The sequence below is a fragment of the Lynx canadensis genome, chromosome A3, assembly GCF_007474595.2.
Source record: "Lynx canadensis isolate LIC74 chromosome A3, mLynCan4.pri.v2, whole genome shotgun sequence".
In the NCBI taxonomy this organism is placed as follows: Eukaryota; Metazoa; Chordata; class Mammalia; order Carnivora; family Felidae; genus Lynx; species Lynx canadensis.
This window is the reverse complement of record NC_044305.1, coordinates 61,137,377-61,157,077: the sequence shown is the minus strand read 5'-3', so window position 1 is coordinate 61,157,077 and position 19,701 is coordinate 61,137,377. Positions and strand designations below refer to the sequence as shown.

General features: G+C 37.3%; 1 protein-coding gene across 3 annotated transcripts in view; it reads left to right on the top strand.

Annotated features, from left to right (window-relative positions):
• Nucleotides 1-19,701, top strand: part of VWA3B (von Willebrand factor A domain containing 3B) — a 209,618-nt gene that overhangs the window by 136,282 nt on the left and 53,635 nt on the right. For all 3 annotated transcript variants that reach the window (XR_004343390.1, XM_032592628.1, XM_032592627.1), the window contains 4 exons: nt 5,798-5,905; nt 6,852-6,939; nt 7,031-7,178; nt 19,126-19,244. Coding sequence is in view for 2 of the 3 variants with exons in the window: in XM_032592628.1 (XP_032448519.1) it covers nt 5,798-5,905; nt 6,852-6,939; nt 7,031-7,178; nt 19,126-19,244 (463 nt within the window). In the remaining variant the exon portion in view is untranslated. The remainder of the gene's footprint in view (nt 1-5,797; nt 5,906-6,851; nt 6,940-7,030; nt 7,179-19,125; nt 19,245-19,701) is intronic.

Here is a 19,701-nt window from a genome sequence, read left to right as displayed (position 1 = left end):
TTTTTTAATGTTTATTTTTGAGAGAGAGAGAGAGAGATAGAGCGTGAGCGGGGGAGGCCAAAGAGAGACACACACACAGAATCTGAACCAGACTCCAGGCTCTGAGCTTTCAGCACAGAGCCTGACACAGGGCTTGAACTCACGAACTGTGAGATCATGACCTGAGCCAAAGTCAGATGCTTAACCACCTGAACCACTCAGCATCCCTCTGTCATAAATTGACTAACCATATAAACATGGGTTTATTTCTGGACTCTTATTCTGTCCCATTGATCTGTGTGTCTGCTTTGATGCCAATACAATACTGTTTTGATTACTATGGCTTTATTAACAGTTTGAAATCAAGGAGCATGATACCTCTGGCATTGTTCTCCTTTCTCAAGATTGCTTTGGCTCTTTGGGGTCTTTTGTGGGTCCATACAAATTTTAGAATTGTAAACCTGTGTTTTTTTGTTTTTATTTTATTTTTTTAAATTGTGTTAATGTTTGTTTATTTTTGAGAGAAAGACAGAGCGTGAGTAGGGGAGGGGCAAAGATAGAGGGAGACACAGAATCCCAAGCAAGCTCCAGGCTCTGAGCTGTCAGCACAGAGCCTGATGCAGGACTCAGACTCACGAACCATGAAATCATGACCTGAGCTGAAGTCAAACGCTCAACCGAGACACCCAGACGCCCCTGTAATGGCTAATGATTTTGAATATCTGTTCATGTGCTTGTTTGCAGTCTGTATATCCTCTTAGAAAAAATGTCTGTGCATGTGCCTTACCCATTTTCTACATGGATCATTTGTTTTGTTTTTTATTGACAGGTACTGAAAGTTCTTCATTCTAGATTCTAGGATTTTAAATATGTTGCTTGCATATATTTTCTCCCAGGATGTAGTTTGTCTTTTCATCTTCTTGAGCCTTTGACCAAGCAAAAGCTTTTAAAAATGCTGAGATTCAGTTTACCAGTCTTTCCTTTTATGGATCATGCTTCTGGTGTCAAATCTAGGAACTTTTTCCTTAGCCCTAATTCCTGAAGATTTGCTTTTATGTTTTTCCTTAGAAATTTTGTCATTTATTTACATAGTTTTAAAACAAATGTAGCTTTATATTATACATTTAAATCCATAATACATTTGAGTTTTTATTATTCTTATTATCCAAGTATAATTAACATAGTGTTATATTAGTTTTGGGTATACAATATAACAATTCAACAATTATATACATTTTTCAGTACTCATCATGATAAGTATACTTTAAAAATTTTATTTATTTATTTTTAATATGAAATTTATTGTCAAATTGGTTTCCATACAACACCCAGTGCTCATCCCAACAGGTGCCCTCCTCAATACCTCAATACCCATCACCCACCCCCCATCAACCCTCAGTTTGTTCTCAGTTTTTAAGAGTCTCTTATGTTTTGGCTCCCTCCCTCTCTAACCTTTTTTTTTTTCCTTCCCCTCCCCCATGGGTTCCTGTTAAGTTTCTCAGGATCCACATAAGAGTGAAACCATATGGTATCTGTCTTTCTCTGTATGGCTTATTTCACTTAGCATAACACTCTCCAGTTCCATCCATGTTGCTACAAAGGGCCATATTTGGAATGGGTGGTGCTTAGAATGGAGACTCCAGAATTGGACCCACAAACGTATGGCCAACTCATCTTTGACAAAGCAGGAAAGGAATTTGTCCATTTCTTCCAGGTTGTCCAATTTGTTGGCATATAGTTTTTCATAGTATTCCCTGATAATTGCTTGTATTTCTGAGGGATTGGTTATAATAATTGCATTTTCATTCATGATTTTATCTATTTGGGTCATCTCCCTTTTCTTTTTGAGAAACCTGGCTAGAGGTTTATCAATTTTGTTTATTTTTTCAAAAAACCAACTCTTGGTTTCATTGATCTGCTCTACAGTTTTTTTAGATTCTATATTGTTTATTTCTGCTCTGATCTTTATTATTTCTCTTCTGCTGGGTTTGGAGTGTCTTTGCTGTTCTGCTTCTATTTCCTTTAGGTGTGCTGTTAGATTTTGTATTTGGGATTTTTCTTATTTCTTGAGATAGGCCTGGATTGCAATGTATTTTCCTCTCAGGACTGCCTTTGCTGCATCCCAAAGCATTTGGATTGTTGTATTTTCATTTTCACTTGTTTCCATATATTTTTTTAATTTCTTCTCTAATTGCCTGGTTGACCCACTCATTCTTTAGTAGGTTGTCTTTAACCTCCATTCTTTTGGAAATTTTCCAGACTTTTTCCTGTGGTTGATTTCAAGCTTCATAGCATTGTGGTCTGAAAGTATGCATGGTATGATCTCAATTCTTTTATACTTATGAAGGGCTGTTTTGTGACCCAGTATGTGATCTATCTTGGAGAAGGTTCCATGTGCACTCGAGAAGAAAGTATATTCTGTTGCTTTGGGATGCAGAGTTCTAAATATATCTGTCAAGTCCATCTGATCCAATGTGTCATTCAGGGCCCTTGTTTCTTTATTGGTCCTGTGTCTAGATGATCTATCCATTGTTGTAAGTGGCGTATTAAAGTCTCCTGCAATTACCACATTCTTATCAATAAGGTTGCTTATGTTTGTGATTAATTGTTTTATATATTTGGGGGCTCCTGTATTCTGTGCATAGACATTTATAATTAATTGTTAGCTCTTCCTGATGGATAGACCCTATAATTATTATATAATGCCCTTCTTCATCTCTTGTTACAGCCTTTAATTTAAAGTCTAGTTTGTCTGATATAAGTATGGCTGCTCCAGCTTTCTTTTGACTTCCAGTAGCATGATAGATAGTTCTCCCTCCCCTGACTTTCAATCTGAAGGTGTGTTCAGATCTAAAATGACTCTCTTTTAGACAGCTAATAGATGGGTCTTGTTTTTTTATCCATTCTGATACCCTATGTCTTTTGGTTGGAGTATTTAGTCCATTTACATTCAGTGTTATTATAGGAAGATATGGGTTTAGAGTCCTTGTGATGTCTGTAGGTTTCATGCTTATAGTGATGTCTCTGGTACTTTGTGGTCCTTGCAACGTTTCACTAACAGAATCCCCCTTAGGATCTCTTGTAGAGCTGGTTTAGTGGTGATGAATTCCTTCAGTTTTTGTTTGTTTGGGAAGACCTTTGTCTCTCCTTCTATTCTGAATGACAGACTTGCTGGATAAAGGATTCTCGGCTGCATATTTTTTCTGTTCATCACATTGAAGATTTTCTGCCATTCCTTTCTGGCCTGCCACGTTTTAGTAGATAGATCTGCCACTAGTCTTATAGGGCTCCCTTTATATGTTAGAGCGTGTTTATCCCTAGCTGCTTTCAGAATTTTCTCTTTATCCTTGTATTTTACCAGTTTCACTATGATATGTCGTGCAGAAGATCGATTCAAGTTACAGCTAAAGGGAGTTCTCTGTGCCTCTTAGATTTGAATGCCTTTTTCCTTCCCCAGATCAGGGAAGTTCTCAGCTATGATTTGTTCAAGTACACCTTCAGCCCCTTTCTCTCTCTCTTCCTCTTCTGGAATTCATATTATACAGGTATTATTCCAGTTCATTGCATCACTTAGTTCTCTAATTCTCCCCTCATACTCCTGGATTTTTATCTCTCTTTTTCTCAGCTTCCTCTTTTTCCATAATTTTATCTTCTAATTCACCTATCCTCTCCTCTGCCTCTTTAATCTGAGCGTGGTCGCCTCCATTTTATTTTGCACCTAATTTGTAGCATTTTTTAGCTCCTCCTGACTGTTTCTTAGTCCCTTGATCTCAGTAGCAATAGGTTCTCTGCTGTCCTCTATACTTTTTTCAAGCCCAGCAATTAATTTTATGACTACTATTCTAAATTCTTGTTCCATTACATTGCTTAAATCATTTTTGATCAATTTGTTTCATTTCATTCAATTTGTTTTGATCAAATTCGTTTGATCAGCAGGACAAGGTGAGCCCAGTATCCTCCTACTCCACCATCTTCCCCTGATTATATCCACAATCTGATCTTAAAATGGGCAAAGGACCTGAACATACTTCCAAAAGAAAACATACACATGAAAAGACAACAGACACATGAAAAGATGCTCTGCATCACTAATCATCAGGGATATGTAAATCAAAACCACAGTAAGATATCACCTTACACTTGTCAAAATAGCTAAAATCAAAATGACAAGAAATAACAGTGTTGGTGAGAATGTGGATAAAAGGGAACCCTCATACACTGTTGGTAGGAATGTAAATTTGTACAACTACTATAGAAAACAGTATAGTGGTTTCCCAAAAAAATTTAAAAATAGAAATACCATATGACCCAATAATTACACTAGGGACTTACTCAAAGAAAATGAAAACACTAATCCAAAAACATAGATAAATGCACTCTGTGTTTATTTCAGCATTATTTACAATAGCCAAGATATGGAAGCAACCTAAATGTCCATCAATAGAAAAATGGATAAAGAAGATGTCACACACACGCACACACAGAGGAATATTGCACAGACATAAAAAAGGATGAGATCATGTCATTTGTGGCAACATGGATGAAGCTAGAGGGTATTATGCTAAATGAAGTAAGTCAGACTGAGAAAGACAAATACCATGATTTCACTCATATGTGGAATCTTTTAAAAAAAATCAAAACAGGGGCGCCTGGGTGGCGCAGTCGGTTAAGCGTCCGACTTCAGCCAGGTCACGATCTCGCGGTCCGTGAGTTCGAGCCCCGCGTCAGGCTCTGGGCTGATGGCTCGGAGACTGGAGCCTGTTTCCAATTCTGTGTCTCCCTCTCTCTCTCTGCCCCTCCCCCGTTCATGCTCTGTCTCTCTCTGTTCCAAAAATAAATAAACGTTGAAAAAAAAAATTAAAAAAAAAAATCAAAACAACAACAAAAAGCAGCAGCAGACCTGTAAACACAGAGAACAAACTGATGGTTGCCAGAGAGGAGGAGGGTAGGAGCTGGGCAAAATGAGTGATTCTGTCTCCTTCTCTCTCCGCCCCTCTCCCACTCACGCTCTGTCTCTGTCTCTCAAAAATAAATAAATAAACATTAAAAAATTAAAAAAAAAAAAACAAGGGCATGTTTCACTCATGAATACTTCATAAAGGCTTCGTACTTGTACCTCCAAATTGTGAAATACAGACCACACTTACAATTAATGCAGTTTCTATAATCACATATGAAAAATAATCAAGATGTCTTAGTACAGGCTCATTACCTTGTACATAACACACTGACTAAATGTCTATATTTGATAAGTATCTATTTGCTAGTTAAAGGGCTGCAAATGCGAATAGGGTGAGGTATCACTCCCAAGATTATGTTATGTTGACCTTAAGCCAAGGTTGTCTAGGAGAGCCCGGTAATACTCACAGGTGCTCTTAAAAGCAGGAGCTTTTTTCCAGCTGGTGACAGAAAAGAAAGTCAGAGAGACTTGAAGCATGAGGGGAATTCAATGTGTCATTGCTGGCTTGAAAACAGAGGTGCCACGTGAGTAGTAATGAAGGTGCTTAGGGAGCTGAGAGGCCCCCCAACAGCCAGCAAGGAAACAAGGACCTCAGTCCCACAACTGCAAAGAAATAAACTCTGCCAACAGCTTGAATGAGCTTGGATGCAGATCTCTCTCAAAGAGGGATAGAGCTTCAGCTCAGATAAGTGGAAAAAGCCTTTACCTCAGCATTGAGTTGGTGGCAGAACTGTTCTCTGAGGTTTGGGAGACTGAACTTGCAATCATTTTTTGAGGATCCAAGGAAATGGTTGCATCTAATAAAATATCTTCTTTTGTCCCAAATTCCTTTAATCCCTTTCCCTTTGATACCAACAGAATCAACCAAAACCAGCCTGCTCAGAAGCCAGATGTCCACCCACAAGAGCTCAGCTTGCAGTGAGAGGACGGATGACCTTTCTAGTTTCAGCAGCTGGAATACTCCAGGTGACAGAGGCAAGCCAGAGAGGGTCTCTATGTTAGGAAGCCCAGGGTGGCCTTCCTTTGCCCATTGTGTCTGTTCCTAAAGAGCTGGGTGTAGATACATTTCGATGACAGCGGGGACAAATCATTTTTAAGTGGATTAGGATTGATTCCTATTCAGGGACTCCTTGTAAATCAGGTCTACCTGCTGGAGACCTGATTTATTTTCTTTCTTTTCTTTTCTTTTCTTTCCTTTCCTTTCCTTTCCTTTCCTTTCCTTTCCTTTCCTTTCCTTTCCTTTCCTTTCCTTTCTTTCTTTCTTTCTTTCTTTCTTTCTTTCTTTCTTTCTTTCTTTCTTTCTTTCTTTCTTTCTTTCTCTAACACTCCCAAACACTCCTTCTTCTAGATGTTGCTGACTCAACTAGCTAATATTTGTTTTCATTTATAAATCCAAGTTTATATAAGGATATATATTAACAACCCCAAATATTAATTGAAAATTTGTACCTACAACTAAACAGGATCTAATAGGAGTTTTGGTTTTCCATACAGAGTTGAGGAACCACAAAGCAAACTATTAGAAACTAAAATGTTGATGAACCTTCTTTTGTATAATTTGGGGGGAGTCTAATGAGGGCAACACTGAACAATCAATGGTTACTGGCATTCTCATTCAACATTTTAAAAATGTATTTTCTGGGGAATGAGAGAATGAATGTCTCATTCTTCCTGGAGAGAGATCTGAATGGGTATGGGATGAAGTAGGTAAGCAAAACAATAGGGCCATTTGTATCTATGCATTGGTCTTTTGTGTTACTGTAAATGAATCTTGCCTGATTCAGGTCAGTATTCTCTGAAATATGATTCATTTATTAGCCTTCAGTCACAACTGAACTCTGAGATAAGAGCAATCCTTTTGCATTTTGGTAAAAAAAATATATATATACAACTGTCATTTCTCTTTCCACAGAAATGAGTGTCCTGTTGATAAATGAGTATCCAGATGGCATATCATTAGAAAGACTGAGTCAAGAAGAAAGCCAGGTTCATGGCCAAGAGTGAGTACTTTAATTTTCCAGGACAGTTGTGTTATGTTTTTGTTTATTACAAGCTTTAAGCATCATAGTTTTGTGGTCTTATTTCTTCAAGTATGTCTCCCGAAAACTGGCTCAAAACTCATGGCTTGGTTGCCAAGAAACTCACCATCATGGATGCCTTGTCACTGACAGCGGTCCCTCACACCCCCACCTACATTCCCATTCTGGACAAGTATGTTGTTTCCAAGGTCTTTGATGAGGTAAGACTGTTTTTCTCTATGTCCCTGCCTGATGTATTTTTCATTTCCAGTTCAAATAAAAAGTAGCCCACTTCAGTCTTGTACAGTTGTAAGAGAAATGTATTTCAGCCATTGAAAAGAAAAGTGTTTGTAAAGATAGTAAAAAGGAGAGAGGAAAGCTCTTAAGCATTTTTGTTTTTAAGCTGAGAAGAAATTGGCCTTTTTCATGACTGGCTGCTGGTGGGTGGCAGTGTGGAGCTGCAGAAATGTTTGAAAAGCATCTCAGAGTCATGAGTCAAGAGTGAACATCATCCAGTATCAAAGGACTGGGAGAATTTGTGAGAGATTATGTCCTTTGCTTACCTTCTGTTCCTAAATATAGTGCATCTTTTCCATCATAAAAGTCTCCAAAAGAAAAGAGAGAGAAAGAGGGAAGGAGGGAGAGAGAGAGAGACTGAGAGAGACTGAGAGTGAGCCAGAGCAAAGAACCATAAGAGAGTGACAGCCGTGTCTTGGAAGGGGAAAAAGCAGTAGGAGGGCATGGAAGGGTTAAACGCGGAGGACAGCCAAATAAATACTGAAAAGTTCCCCTTGAATTGGGCAACCAGAAAGCTCTTGCCCTTGGCAAGAACAGATCTAGCTGAACAGCTAGACTGTTCAAGGATGAGGAACACACAAAAAGCAAGGATATGAAGATCAAACCCCAGTGCTTCTGGACAAATACAGTGTTAGCTAATGACTTAAATAGGAACATATCAGGCTTTATGGGCACTAAGTGGGAATAGTATCCTTAAAAGATCTTATCTCATGTTGAAATATTTATAGAATAAATGTAAGGTGTTTGGGATTTGTTTCCAAATCATTGGGATAGTGGGAGTAGTTGGGGGAAGAGAAAATAGATAAAACAATATTGTCTGTGAGTTGATAATTGTTAAATTTTCATAAGAAGAATATTGAGTTAGGGGAAGCTCATTCTATTCTGTCTGCTTGCTTTTTCTTTTTTTTACATAGTTTCAATTTTCCATCATAAAAATTTGAAAAAAGCAAAGGCAGGAAAACTTTTTTAAAAAGGCTTTATCTAACTGGTCTTGATATATTTGGAAGAAGCAGAGAAATTGGCGAATTTTTTCTATTAGTCACATTTAAGACATTATGCCCATGGAGTTCAACATGCATCCTGGTTTGACACAACCAGTGGTTTTTGCTCTGGAGGTTGTGTGTGATTTATCCTACATTCCTGATGACTGTACCTCACGGTGAGTGGTTCTGTCCCTGGCTGAGACCTTGTGACTGGCAGGTTCTATTTGTACCTCCAGTGAACTCTAAACCGATTAGATAACAACATATCCCTTGAACTTGACTTCTTCCAGAAGCAACAGAGAGAAACCGAAACTGATTTATTTCTTCTAGGAAGTTTGGTGGCATCTTCCCCTATTTTGTGCATTTATTTTCTTAATATTCTTTTTTAGTGTTTATTTTTTGAGAGAGAGAGAGAGAGAGAGAGAGAGCGAGCGAGCAAGGGAGGGGCAGAGAAAGAGGGAGACACAGAATCTGAAGCAGGCTCCAGGCTCTGAGCTGTCAGCACGCAGGGCTGACAGATGCAGGGCTCAGAGCCAGATGCAGGGCTCAAACCCACAAATCGTGAAATTGTGACCTGAGCTGAAGTCAGACGCTTAACCAACTGAGCCACCCAGGCACCCCTTTTTATTAATATTCTTGAGTTTTATTTGGAATAAAATGTATTTAGTGAACTGCCCTGAGAAGTAGAATTTTCTTGTGCTTATCATGTCTCTTTCTAAGCCTCCCAATAACCTGAAACTTGGAAAAGTGCATTTCTCAAAAAACAAATATGATAACAGTAGTGAAGTATAAGCATAAAATCAAAGGAAGAAACCATGAGGGAAAGATTTATAGATTGAATACAGAAAAATGTTATATTACATAAAAACATGTAAATAAAATGAAAGAGCTCAGAATAATATTTGTAACATATACAACAAAAAGTTATAGGAGTAATGTCTTAAATATATTTTTGTGTGTGCATCCATATAAATCTGTGTGTGCATCCATATAAATCTGTGTGTGTGTGTGTGTGTGTGTGTGTATGTGTGAGCACATGAGTGCATATAAATCAGTGTTTTGTTGTTCTGTGTACACATACACATGCACATGTATTCATACCATAAAGGAATAAAAAAATGGTAAATACCTCAGTGGAGAGTCTGGAGAGGGCGGGGAGTCAAAACCACGTTCAAAAATATTTCTTACTGGTAACCAAATATATGTGTTTAGAAAAAATACAAATTGATAAACCAATTAGACAACTCCCCTACCACCACCATCAAATTTGTAAGATTAAAAAAGTACTAATAAACAAAAATACTAATGAACAGTGATGGAAAAGATAGGATGAAATTGGAACTTTTATATCCTACTGGATATACTAGATTTATACAGGAGTATAAATTGTTTCAGCCTTGGCAGTACACTCAGAGGTGTTAAAAGCATATAGTCTTCCCTCCAGCAAATCCATATTTAGATATTTCATAATCAGAAATACTAATACATATATTCAAAGAATAGTTAGCACTGCCTTATATCTAACATTGAGGACCCTAAAAGCAACCTAAATATCTAAACATCTATATCATGGAATGTCATACTTTCATTAAATATCATATTTCTCCAGAATAAGAAATGATGTGGGGAAAATCTCTCAACATAGTTAATGCTAAATGATAAAATCAGGTACAAATCTTCACATATAGCATGTAAATTTGGTTACATGTAAGTATGATGTAAGACGTGGCACTCTTTCTCCCTCCTTTTCTCTTTTACCAAAATGTTAATAGTGTTTATCTGAGTCATGAGATTATTGGAGGCTTGGGGGTCTTGTTTATGTGCTTTCTAATTATTGTTGTAGTGCTTTTAACTCTGAATATGTATTAATGATACACTGAAAAAAAAGTTAAGAAAAACAGACCTATAACAAATGATAAAATGGTAAAATATAAAGGGAACTTAATTTTTTACTAACTTATTTTTTTATTTTTATTTGCTAAGTAACATATGAATACATTCTCAGTAGGGAATGAGCATATAGAAGTCTTTAAAGGAAAACATGGAAACTTCTTTCTCAACTCCTTTCATCTAGGAAGGAAACCCTCTGAGTAGTTTGGTGAATGTCTTTCCAATTCTTTTTCTACACACAAACTCATATATGTACATATGTATACCTAACATATACATATGCATAACAATTTTAGTAAACATAAATGAGGTGATATCATATGGATTTGCCATTTTTATTTTATAAATTATCTTTTATAAAAATTATCTTCTAAAAATTAAGATCTTAGAGACCTTTACACATGTGTAGATATGGGTCTCATTCTTACTAGTTTCAAGGTTATTCTCCAATGTTACTTTTATTTCATGTGCACAACATAGTGATTTGACAGCTCTGTAAGTGACGCTGTGCTCAGCTCAAGTGTAACACCATCTGTCACCATCCAATGCTATTATAATACCATTGACTATATTCCCTATGCTGTATATTTCATCCCCAGTTCTTTCCCATTATTAATGGGCATTTACACTGTATCCTTCTTTTCCATATCACAAACAATCCTGTAACAGATTTCCTTGCACACAGATTTTGGGGCACATGTACAAATCTCTCTTTGGGATAGATTCTGTAAAGTGGTATTGCTGGACCCAAAGGGTGCATATATTTAAAATTTTGACAGATGAAACCAAATCACCCTTGAAATAAATGTTACATTTCTAGTAGTTACAGTGACAGCCTTTTTTCTGAGAGGAACTCTATATAATGTCTCTTGATAAACATTTTCTCTACAAGTGTAGAAATACTTTGAAATCCCTGAAAATAGTATACAGACATAAAATCTTATTCAACCTATCCTCTCCTCACTGGCTCATATTCTGAAGAAATAAACATAGCAATTCATGTAATAATAATATACCTACTCTGAGACTGTCATGGGATTAAAAGAAGTAATGCACATAATAAGGCACTCAATAAACACTGGCTTTTATTACAAAAATATTTCACAAATATTACATGCCTACTATATGCAGACCCTGAGCTGGTCTCTAGAATATAGCTAAACAAGACAACCAATATTCTTACCCAAATACAGGTTACCATCTCATGGAGGAAATAGTACTTAAATAAGTTCTTGTTAAATGTGACAAGTGGGAAGTACTGAAGTCAAGATGCAAGAGGGGCCCCTAACCCAGTTTCCATTGTCAAAGAGGCTGCACACTTGGCTGTGAGAGTTCAGAGCCTGGAGCAGAAAAGGAGTTATGAGGTGATGAAGTGGGGAGGGATATCCTAAGTAGTGAGAGAGCAGGTGGCAAAGTCTTAGGGTCGGAGAAAGTTTGTCATTCCAAAGAAAGTTTGGTGTTAACACTCGTAAAGGAAGGGCCTTGATTAAGAGTTTGGAATATCAACCTGAGGACAACCAAAGGATTTCTAGCAGAAGAGAGAGAAGATAAAGTTTGGGCTTTAGCTGCAATATGCAGAAAAGTTGGAGAGGTTTGAGGCTGGGAAGGTAAGGGTTGGTCAGGAGGCAAGGCCTGGGTGTTTTTGACCCAGGCGGCAACAATGGCAGTGAATCCAAGGCTATTTTTTCTCTTTTTAAAATTTTTTTAAAAAAACTTTTGAAAGTTTTATAGAGAGATAAAGAGAGTGTGAGCAGGGAAGAGGGGCAGAAGGAGAGAGAGAGAATCTCAAGCAGGCTCCATGACCAGTGCAGAGCTTGACACAGGGCTGCATCCCATGACCCTGGGATCATGACCTGAGCCGAAATCAACAGTTCCTTAACTGACTAAGCTACCCAGGTGCCGAAATCAACAGTTGGATGCTCAACATACTGAACCATCCCAGCACTCCCAAGGCTATTTTTGAAGTCAGCTAAGTAGGATTAAACCATGTAGGGCTGAGAAAGAGAAAAATATGGAGTGATTTCCAAGAAGGAAAAACTGGAAGAGTAGTGAGGATCCTGTTCTTTAGGAGAGCATTCTAGTCTTCTGACTCTAGAAAGCAAAGTCAAGGGATGAGGATCAACATTTTTCAGTTGTCTTCCACCATGGACACTTGTGCTTGGTGCCTTTTGTGACAATGGAGACATTTGTGCTTGGTGCCTTTTGCAGCAACGTAAATTCTCATCACAGACCTGTGAGTAAGTAGCACACTACCCAGCATGCTTTCCTTCTTCCATTTTTAATGGTAAGAGCAAGAATTATGATGATGATAGAAATATACTGCAGTAAATTCCAATTTCACTCTCAAAGCACACTTTTATTCCTTAATATTTTCTCTGACTGGAAGAGACCCTCACTTATAAATAGGAATAGGAAAACAATAATCTAAAAATATATCTCCCTTAGTGGGACAAAAAAGTAGACAAAAAAGTAGAATGGAGCTGAAAAGGAAACATGAATCTTAACCCACTTCATTAAGAATTTTAATTGATTCCTACTCCTACATTGTGTGTATGGCCACATCTGTCTGGGCCGAATTGTAAAGCAGAGTTTGGCTTTGTCCCCAGCTCTTTGTTTCATTCATGACTTATATATGGATTCTTTCTTCTTCTGGAACACAATGCTGCTTTGGTTTTCAATGTTTCCTGGACCAGCATCAAATCTGTCACCTTGGAAATGAAGTATTGAGCAGAGAGGTTGCCCTAGCAACTCTTCATTACAAGATACTAACTGGCACTTATGGTTTCCAACGGACCAGATAATTTTACCTTAGCTCTTTCAAAAAGATTAGTTCTTCACCAAGTCATATACCAAATAAAACTGTTTTAGTTATTTGACAAATCTGGAATTGAAAGCTCTTTATTGCCAATTGCTTCGGAAAAAAAACCCAAATAATTTGGGAACATTAATCTATCATTGGGAAGTTTACATTATCATCATCAACATCATGATGTCTTTAACAGCTTCCCATCAAGGCTTTCCTGCTTTGCCCTAATCTGGGTTCATTAAGCACATAGTTCTGTGGTCAGATACCCTGGACTTGCACACTAGCTCTGTCATTTACTCCTGACAGGTCATGGCACAATCCCATTAATATAGTACATGAAGAGCCCTCACATTAGGTACTGAGTGAAGCATTTGATATCAACAAAGTATCTGTCTAAAAACTAGAGCAACTTAGTGAAGTTACTGTTCATCTCATCATTTAGCTGATGAAGCTAAGTGCAAAGAGGTTAGGGATGCTGTGAAGGACAGGCATTTTGTTGCTTTCAAATGTAGTAACATTGAACATAATGCAATTATATATTGATAGAAAGGCTTATCTTAATTAAAAATTTAAAAGGACAGTCATTGCAAAAGCTAAATATATTCACTGTGTCTAAAAATTAGAAAATACAGATAAGTGAAAAAGAAGGAAACAGTAGAGTCATATTTCCACCACTGATGAATCACTTGGTGGCTGTCAGGCCAGACCTTTTTATCTACCTATATATCCTTTATTCTCTGTGTTTGTTTTACCAAAATGAAGTCAAACTCAATGTACATATTTGTGCCTTCATTTTTACTCAGCAGTCTACAGTGAACATTATTCCAAGTCAACAAGTTTTAATCTACTATGCCAATTAAAATGCTCACTACATTGAAAAAAATACCTTTTATTTTCTAAAAGTGTAGATGAAAAATGTGAGACAAAATCTACCCTGTAGTAAGTAACATATTGTCATGGGTTTATGAGTGATCTTGTTGACACACTGCTTCTTTGCCAGTTAATTCTGTGGTCCTGCTTTCCTTTGTTCTTTGGAGACTGGAGATGTTCCAGTTTGAAAGCAGACGTTTAAGCTTCTACACTCAGCATTTTGTGCAACTGCACTGTCTAAAAAGCCACTGCGTCTGCGTTCAGAGTTACCCATGCAGGATTTGCATGGCTTTTGGGTTTTCATTACACATGTCCCATCAGACCTCTCCTTGGCCAATCTGGCAGCAAGCTCTGGGATATTTGTTGGAAGAACTGATTTAGTTGGAAAAAAAATGAAATTAGTGAATTCAGTCAGGGTTGAACAATAAATATATAAACACACAATTTCATACTGTTTTCTCATTTTCAAAATGTGGGATTACTGATAAACACAGAATGTTGTCAGGAGGAATTCTACCCGTAGTATGACTTTAACAACTAATAGCTGTTCGTACAGTTCTGTATTCTGCTTTCCTCATTTAGCATATGTTATGAACATATTCTCTTGTAATGACCATATTTGGATTAATTTTTAATGGTTGTACCAATATTCAATAATATGAATTACTACAACTTGTTTAATTATTCCCCACATTGCACAGTTTACTTGGAATTTTTTTAATATATAAAATTTATTGTCAAATTAGTTTCCATACAACACCCAGTGCTCATCCCAAAAAATGCCCTCTTCAATGCCCATCACCTACCCTCCCCTCCCTCCCACACCCCATCAACCCTCAGTTCTCAGTTTTTAAGAGGAATTTTTTTAATGTTTATTTATTGTTGAGAGAGAGACAGAGCATAAGCAGTGGGGGTGGGCAGAGAGAGAGGAAGACACAGAATCTGAAGCAGGCTCCAGCCTCTGAGCTGTCAGTACAAAGCCTGACATGGGGCTCAAACTCACAAACAGTGAGATCATGATCTGAGCTAAAGTCGGACATTCAACCGACTGAGCCACCCAGGCACCCCTACTTGGAATTTTAAGAGTGCCTATTTACCTATATTTTTGTTATCACTTAAAAGCAATACACTTAAAAAAATTGCCAATTGTTCTGTGAAAATAGTATTTCATTTTAATTTTCTATTTTCTTGTTTCAGAATAGTTTTCTTATGTAAGCTAAATCTCTTAAAATCTTCTTCACATTATCATGTTTCTAGCAAATATCTCTTTAAAAATAGCAAGTTACACTTATCCTGTGCCTTAATTACTAAGAATTCAAATTTGGTGGAATCCAGACTTCATTATGTTTTACAATATAGATAAACTTAAATTTTTTTTTGAGCCTTGGCCATTATTTTATTTATAGTTTTAGTCTTTCAGATATTCAATAAATGGTTACTTTGTACATGTATTATGGAGAAAACTAGGGGTTTTTTTTAAAGAAATAAAGAACTGAAGAGTTTAGTGGAGAGGAAAGCCATATAGGAAAACCTGCCGTTCAATGTATATATCTATACAAGGATTGGATGAGAAAATATGTAGAGAGTACTTAGTGCTTGGCAGAGAGTAAAGGATAAACACTATCACCATTATTGACAACATTATTCTTTTTTTAATGTTTATTTATTTTTGAGAGAGAGAGAGAGCAAGAGCGAGTGGGGTGGGGGGGAGTCAGAGAGAGAGGGAGGCACAGAATCCAATGCAGGCTCCAGGCTCTGGGCTGTCAGCACAGAGCCTGACGTGGGGCTCAAACCCACAGATTGTGAGATCATGCTGAACTAAAAGTCAGGCACTTACCCAACTGAGCCATTGACAAAATTAGGTTGCTTATGGGTTTTCTCTGGTCTAACAGTGGGAAAAATTCTAACAGAATTGGCCGGAATTGACTGTCCATGTATTGACCCACTCTCTTTCTCTCTCTCTCTCTCTGCCTCCCTCCCTGCCCGCCCCCCAGTCCTTTTCTCTCTCTCTCTTCCTTTCCCTCCCTTTCTCATGGTTAAAATTTTCTCACACAGTGTGTGATTATTTTAATACCAATTTGGTAAGACTTCTTTTAGGTTACTTTCAGGAGAATTGAAGTAATACCATGAGGCTCTCTTTTGTTATCAAATATTATCCAAGAGGTTCTCTTGATTTGCATTATGAGAGGTAATAAGTAAACCATTTTCAAAGGTGGTGTGGTCAGGTTTCATTCTCTTTCAAACAGATCTGTCAATTTCTCTGTCCTCCCCACATGCTTCCTTGCAGAAGCTGGGCGGGCATGGTTCTGATCCCTCAAATCCTGTGAGAATGCCCCTTATGACCTCATTGTCACACTGCAATTTGACATCATAAAGAGAATATCCCATAGGACCTCCACGTGACCACCATGTTGTAAAAACTAAGACCACAGATTTAAGGTGTGGAGTATGACTTTGTCTTTCCCTATATCTGCATGCAGAAAGGAATGAGAGTGGGTGCACATGAGCCAAATTTGAACTACCGCCACACTGAAGTACATGATGGCCATGCAAGGCATGAGATCCAAAACCACAAAAGAGGGAAGTAGAACATTAATATAAGTTATCATGTTGCTAAATATTTTGTGGTGTTGGTCTGCAGTTGAGCCATATGTTGGCACTCTTGGAGAGCTATTTATAGACTTCTAAAGGGGTATTTTTTCCAGGGATGATAAAAATGTAAAGGTCTTTCATTTTGTTGAGATCGATTTCTTTTTCCTCTGAAAGTTTTTGTGATATGCAGCTCTGTTTAGAGAGTTGTGGTTTTGGTGGTGGGGGGGAGGTTGTTTTTGTTTTTGTTTTTTTGTGTGTGTGTTTTTTTTTTCATTTCTGCAAGCTTCAGTCAGTGTTCAAAGTCTAGTCGACTCACCTTTTAACCCACTGTTCTGACCCCTTTCCTTTGACAAAGGTTGTGCTGAATTCATGTGTCTGACAAGTAGTGAGGTTTGACTTTGCAGCTCTTAACTTCATTTCTTTCTCCTTAGTTTTCTGCATCTTTGCCTTTTATCTTGTTTGTTTTGGTCTTGATGTTTAAATTACAAAATTAATAGTCTTCTGTTTCAATGTCCATTTTTTCCAAGATTAATTTTATTCCTTAAAATATTCTTTTTCCCATCCACTTCTTCTTATATGTTTTTGTACTTTTATATGACTGTTACTTCTTTGAATAACCTAACAAGTATTAATTTTAATTATAATTAATATAAAGTCCAAATGGCTCATGGAATTAATTTCTTCTCTAAATTGACTTTCTGATTATTGATTTTCTCAGCTATCATTTTTGCATATTTTCATTGTATATTTTAGAATTTTAGTACAGTGGCTCATTTTAACAAGATTTTTTTTTTATCTTTTTTTTCCTCTCTCCTTCTCTTTTGCAGTTGCCTAAATCCATCCCCTGACTCCCTTAATTGGCATTTAGAGCTCTTGTTCCACAGTGATACTGGCATGTGATAGATTCAGAGGGTGGCTTGGTTTGGTTCTGGGTGGTGAGGCTACATCACTGCCCTCTCTCACTTGGCAGAGCCTTCTTCCAGGGGTCAGAGACCCTCATACAGCACTGGCTTCAGGCACTGAGCCTGCCTTGGGCCCTCATCCTACAGAACACACATAGTCCTGCTTGCTCTCCAGGAACCGTGTTCCCATGCCATCTTTGGACACAGAGTCAACAAGTCCACAACTTTAGCCCTGCTCACTTGTTCACAGTTCTGGTCAACTTTTCTATCTAGAAATTTATCAACCATGCATCTGACCTTTTTTTTCTTTCCTTCTGTTGTATGCATTTTTTCTTAATAACAACAATACTATTTTTGTGTGATTTTGGATGCAAGAGGGAACATAAAAGCATGAACTATATCATCTTGATTGAAAGTAAAGATTTACTTTTCAAAAGCAATTCCCCACATTTTCAAAATGCCTACATGCTGCATATGGTTGGAATAATATATAATTCTGAAACAATATTATAGCTTGGTATTCTGTTATTTAGACTTTTCTTTTTGTTTAAATATTAAGATATGAAATATACCTTTTTATGAACATATATTTATTCATTTATCAACAAATATTTGTTGAAGGCACACTATGTGCCAGGCAATGTTCTAGGGCAATAGGAATTCAGTAGTGAATAAAACAAAATTTCTGCTCTGATGGAGTTTACATTCTAAGGAGATATAAGTAATATGCAAACAGGTAAATAGATAAATATATACCATTATAGGTACTATTAAGATGGGATTGAATCATAGGCATCCCCAAACTCAGAAGCAAGCACCAAGTGCAGACAGAAAGACTAGAAAGGAGACTTCTGTTTTTGGTATTCCGCTGTTCTTCTAGAATATGATCACTAAGCCTTCTCTATTTGACATTTATAAGAATATCTTATAAATTGACAAGGAAAATGGTCAACAGATGTTAACTATAATCATATGTTTTCAAGAGAAAATCAAATGTAAAATAAACATATGAAAAAGATGTTTAGCCCAAGTAGTAATTTACAAAGTAGCAACAAGGGGAACCTTTTTCTTAAAAATTGCTCACTCTCATCAATTTGACAGGGGCTTATGAAGATAATGCTTGATTCTGGCTAGAGTTTCATGAAACAGTTGTTTTGTGTGTGTGGAGGTGGTGATTTTAAAAATACATGGTTTGGGGTGCCTGGGTGTCTCAGTTGGGCATCCGACTTCACCTCAGGTCATGAACTCACGGTTCGTGAGTTCGAACCCCGCTTTGGGCTCTGTGCTGACAGCTCAGAGCCTGGAGCCTGCTTCGGATTCTGTGTCTCCCTCTCTCTGTGCCCCTCCCCGACTCACACTCTGTCTCTCTTTCTCTCAAAAATACAGATTAAAGAAAAAAAATTTTTAATAAATAAATAATAAAAATATATAGTTTGGGGGCACCTAGTGGCTCAGTCAGTTAAATATCTGACTTTTGATTTCAGCTCAGATCATGATCTCATGGTTTGTGAGTTACAGCCCTGTGTCACACTCTGCACTGTGACAGTGTAGAGCCTGCTTGGGATTCTCTTTCTCCCTTCTCCCACTCTCACTCTCTCTCTCAAAAACAAACTTTAAAAAAAATCCGTATCTATATATCTATAGTTTTAAAATTATAAAAATGTTAGCAATGATATCTGATTCTTTTCTTTATGATTTTCTGTATTCTCTAATTTTTCTATAATTATATTGATTTTATAGTCAGAAAAACATACTTTATGGCTGTGTAGATCATTTTTGAAGGTGTTAACCTATCAAATGACACTTTCCTTTGGTATTTGGTGTGTAGGTGTTCCCTCTGGCACATGTGTGCAATGACACAAATAAGATGATGTTAATTAACCCCCAAGGAGTCAAGCTCAATATCTACAAGCAAAAAGTGGAACAGGCAATTAAGAGCTATGAAAAGTGAGTATCATTCCTGGCTGCTCTTTAATGACTGTGGGATTTGTTTGTTTTGGCTTATTTTCTCTTGTTTTAGCTTAGATTTTTAATTTTTAATTTTTTATTTATTTTTATTATTTTTTTTTAATGTTTGTTTATTTTTGAGAGAGAGACAGAGCACAAGAGGGGGAGGGGCAGAGAGAAAAGGTGACATGGAATCCGAAGCAGGCTCCAGGCTCCAAGCTGTCAGCATAGAGCCTGACGCGAGGCTTGAACTCACGAAAACACGAGATCATGACCTGAGCCTAAGTCGGATGCTTAACCGACTGAGCCACCCAGGTGCCCCTAGCTTAGATTTTTAAAAACCTGGAGCAGGTATTTAATAATTGCCCATAAGGAAGATCAATAGTAGCATCCACAAACATAGGTGCTTCCTATTTGCCAAGCACTGCATTAAGTACATTACCTGAATAAATCCAAC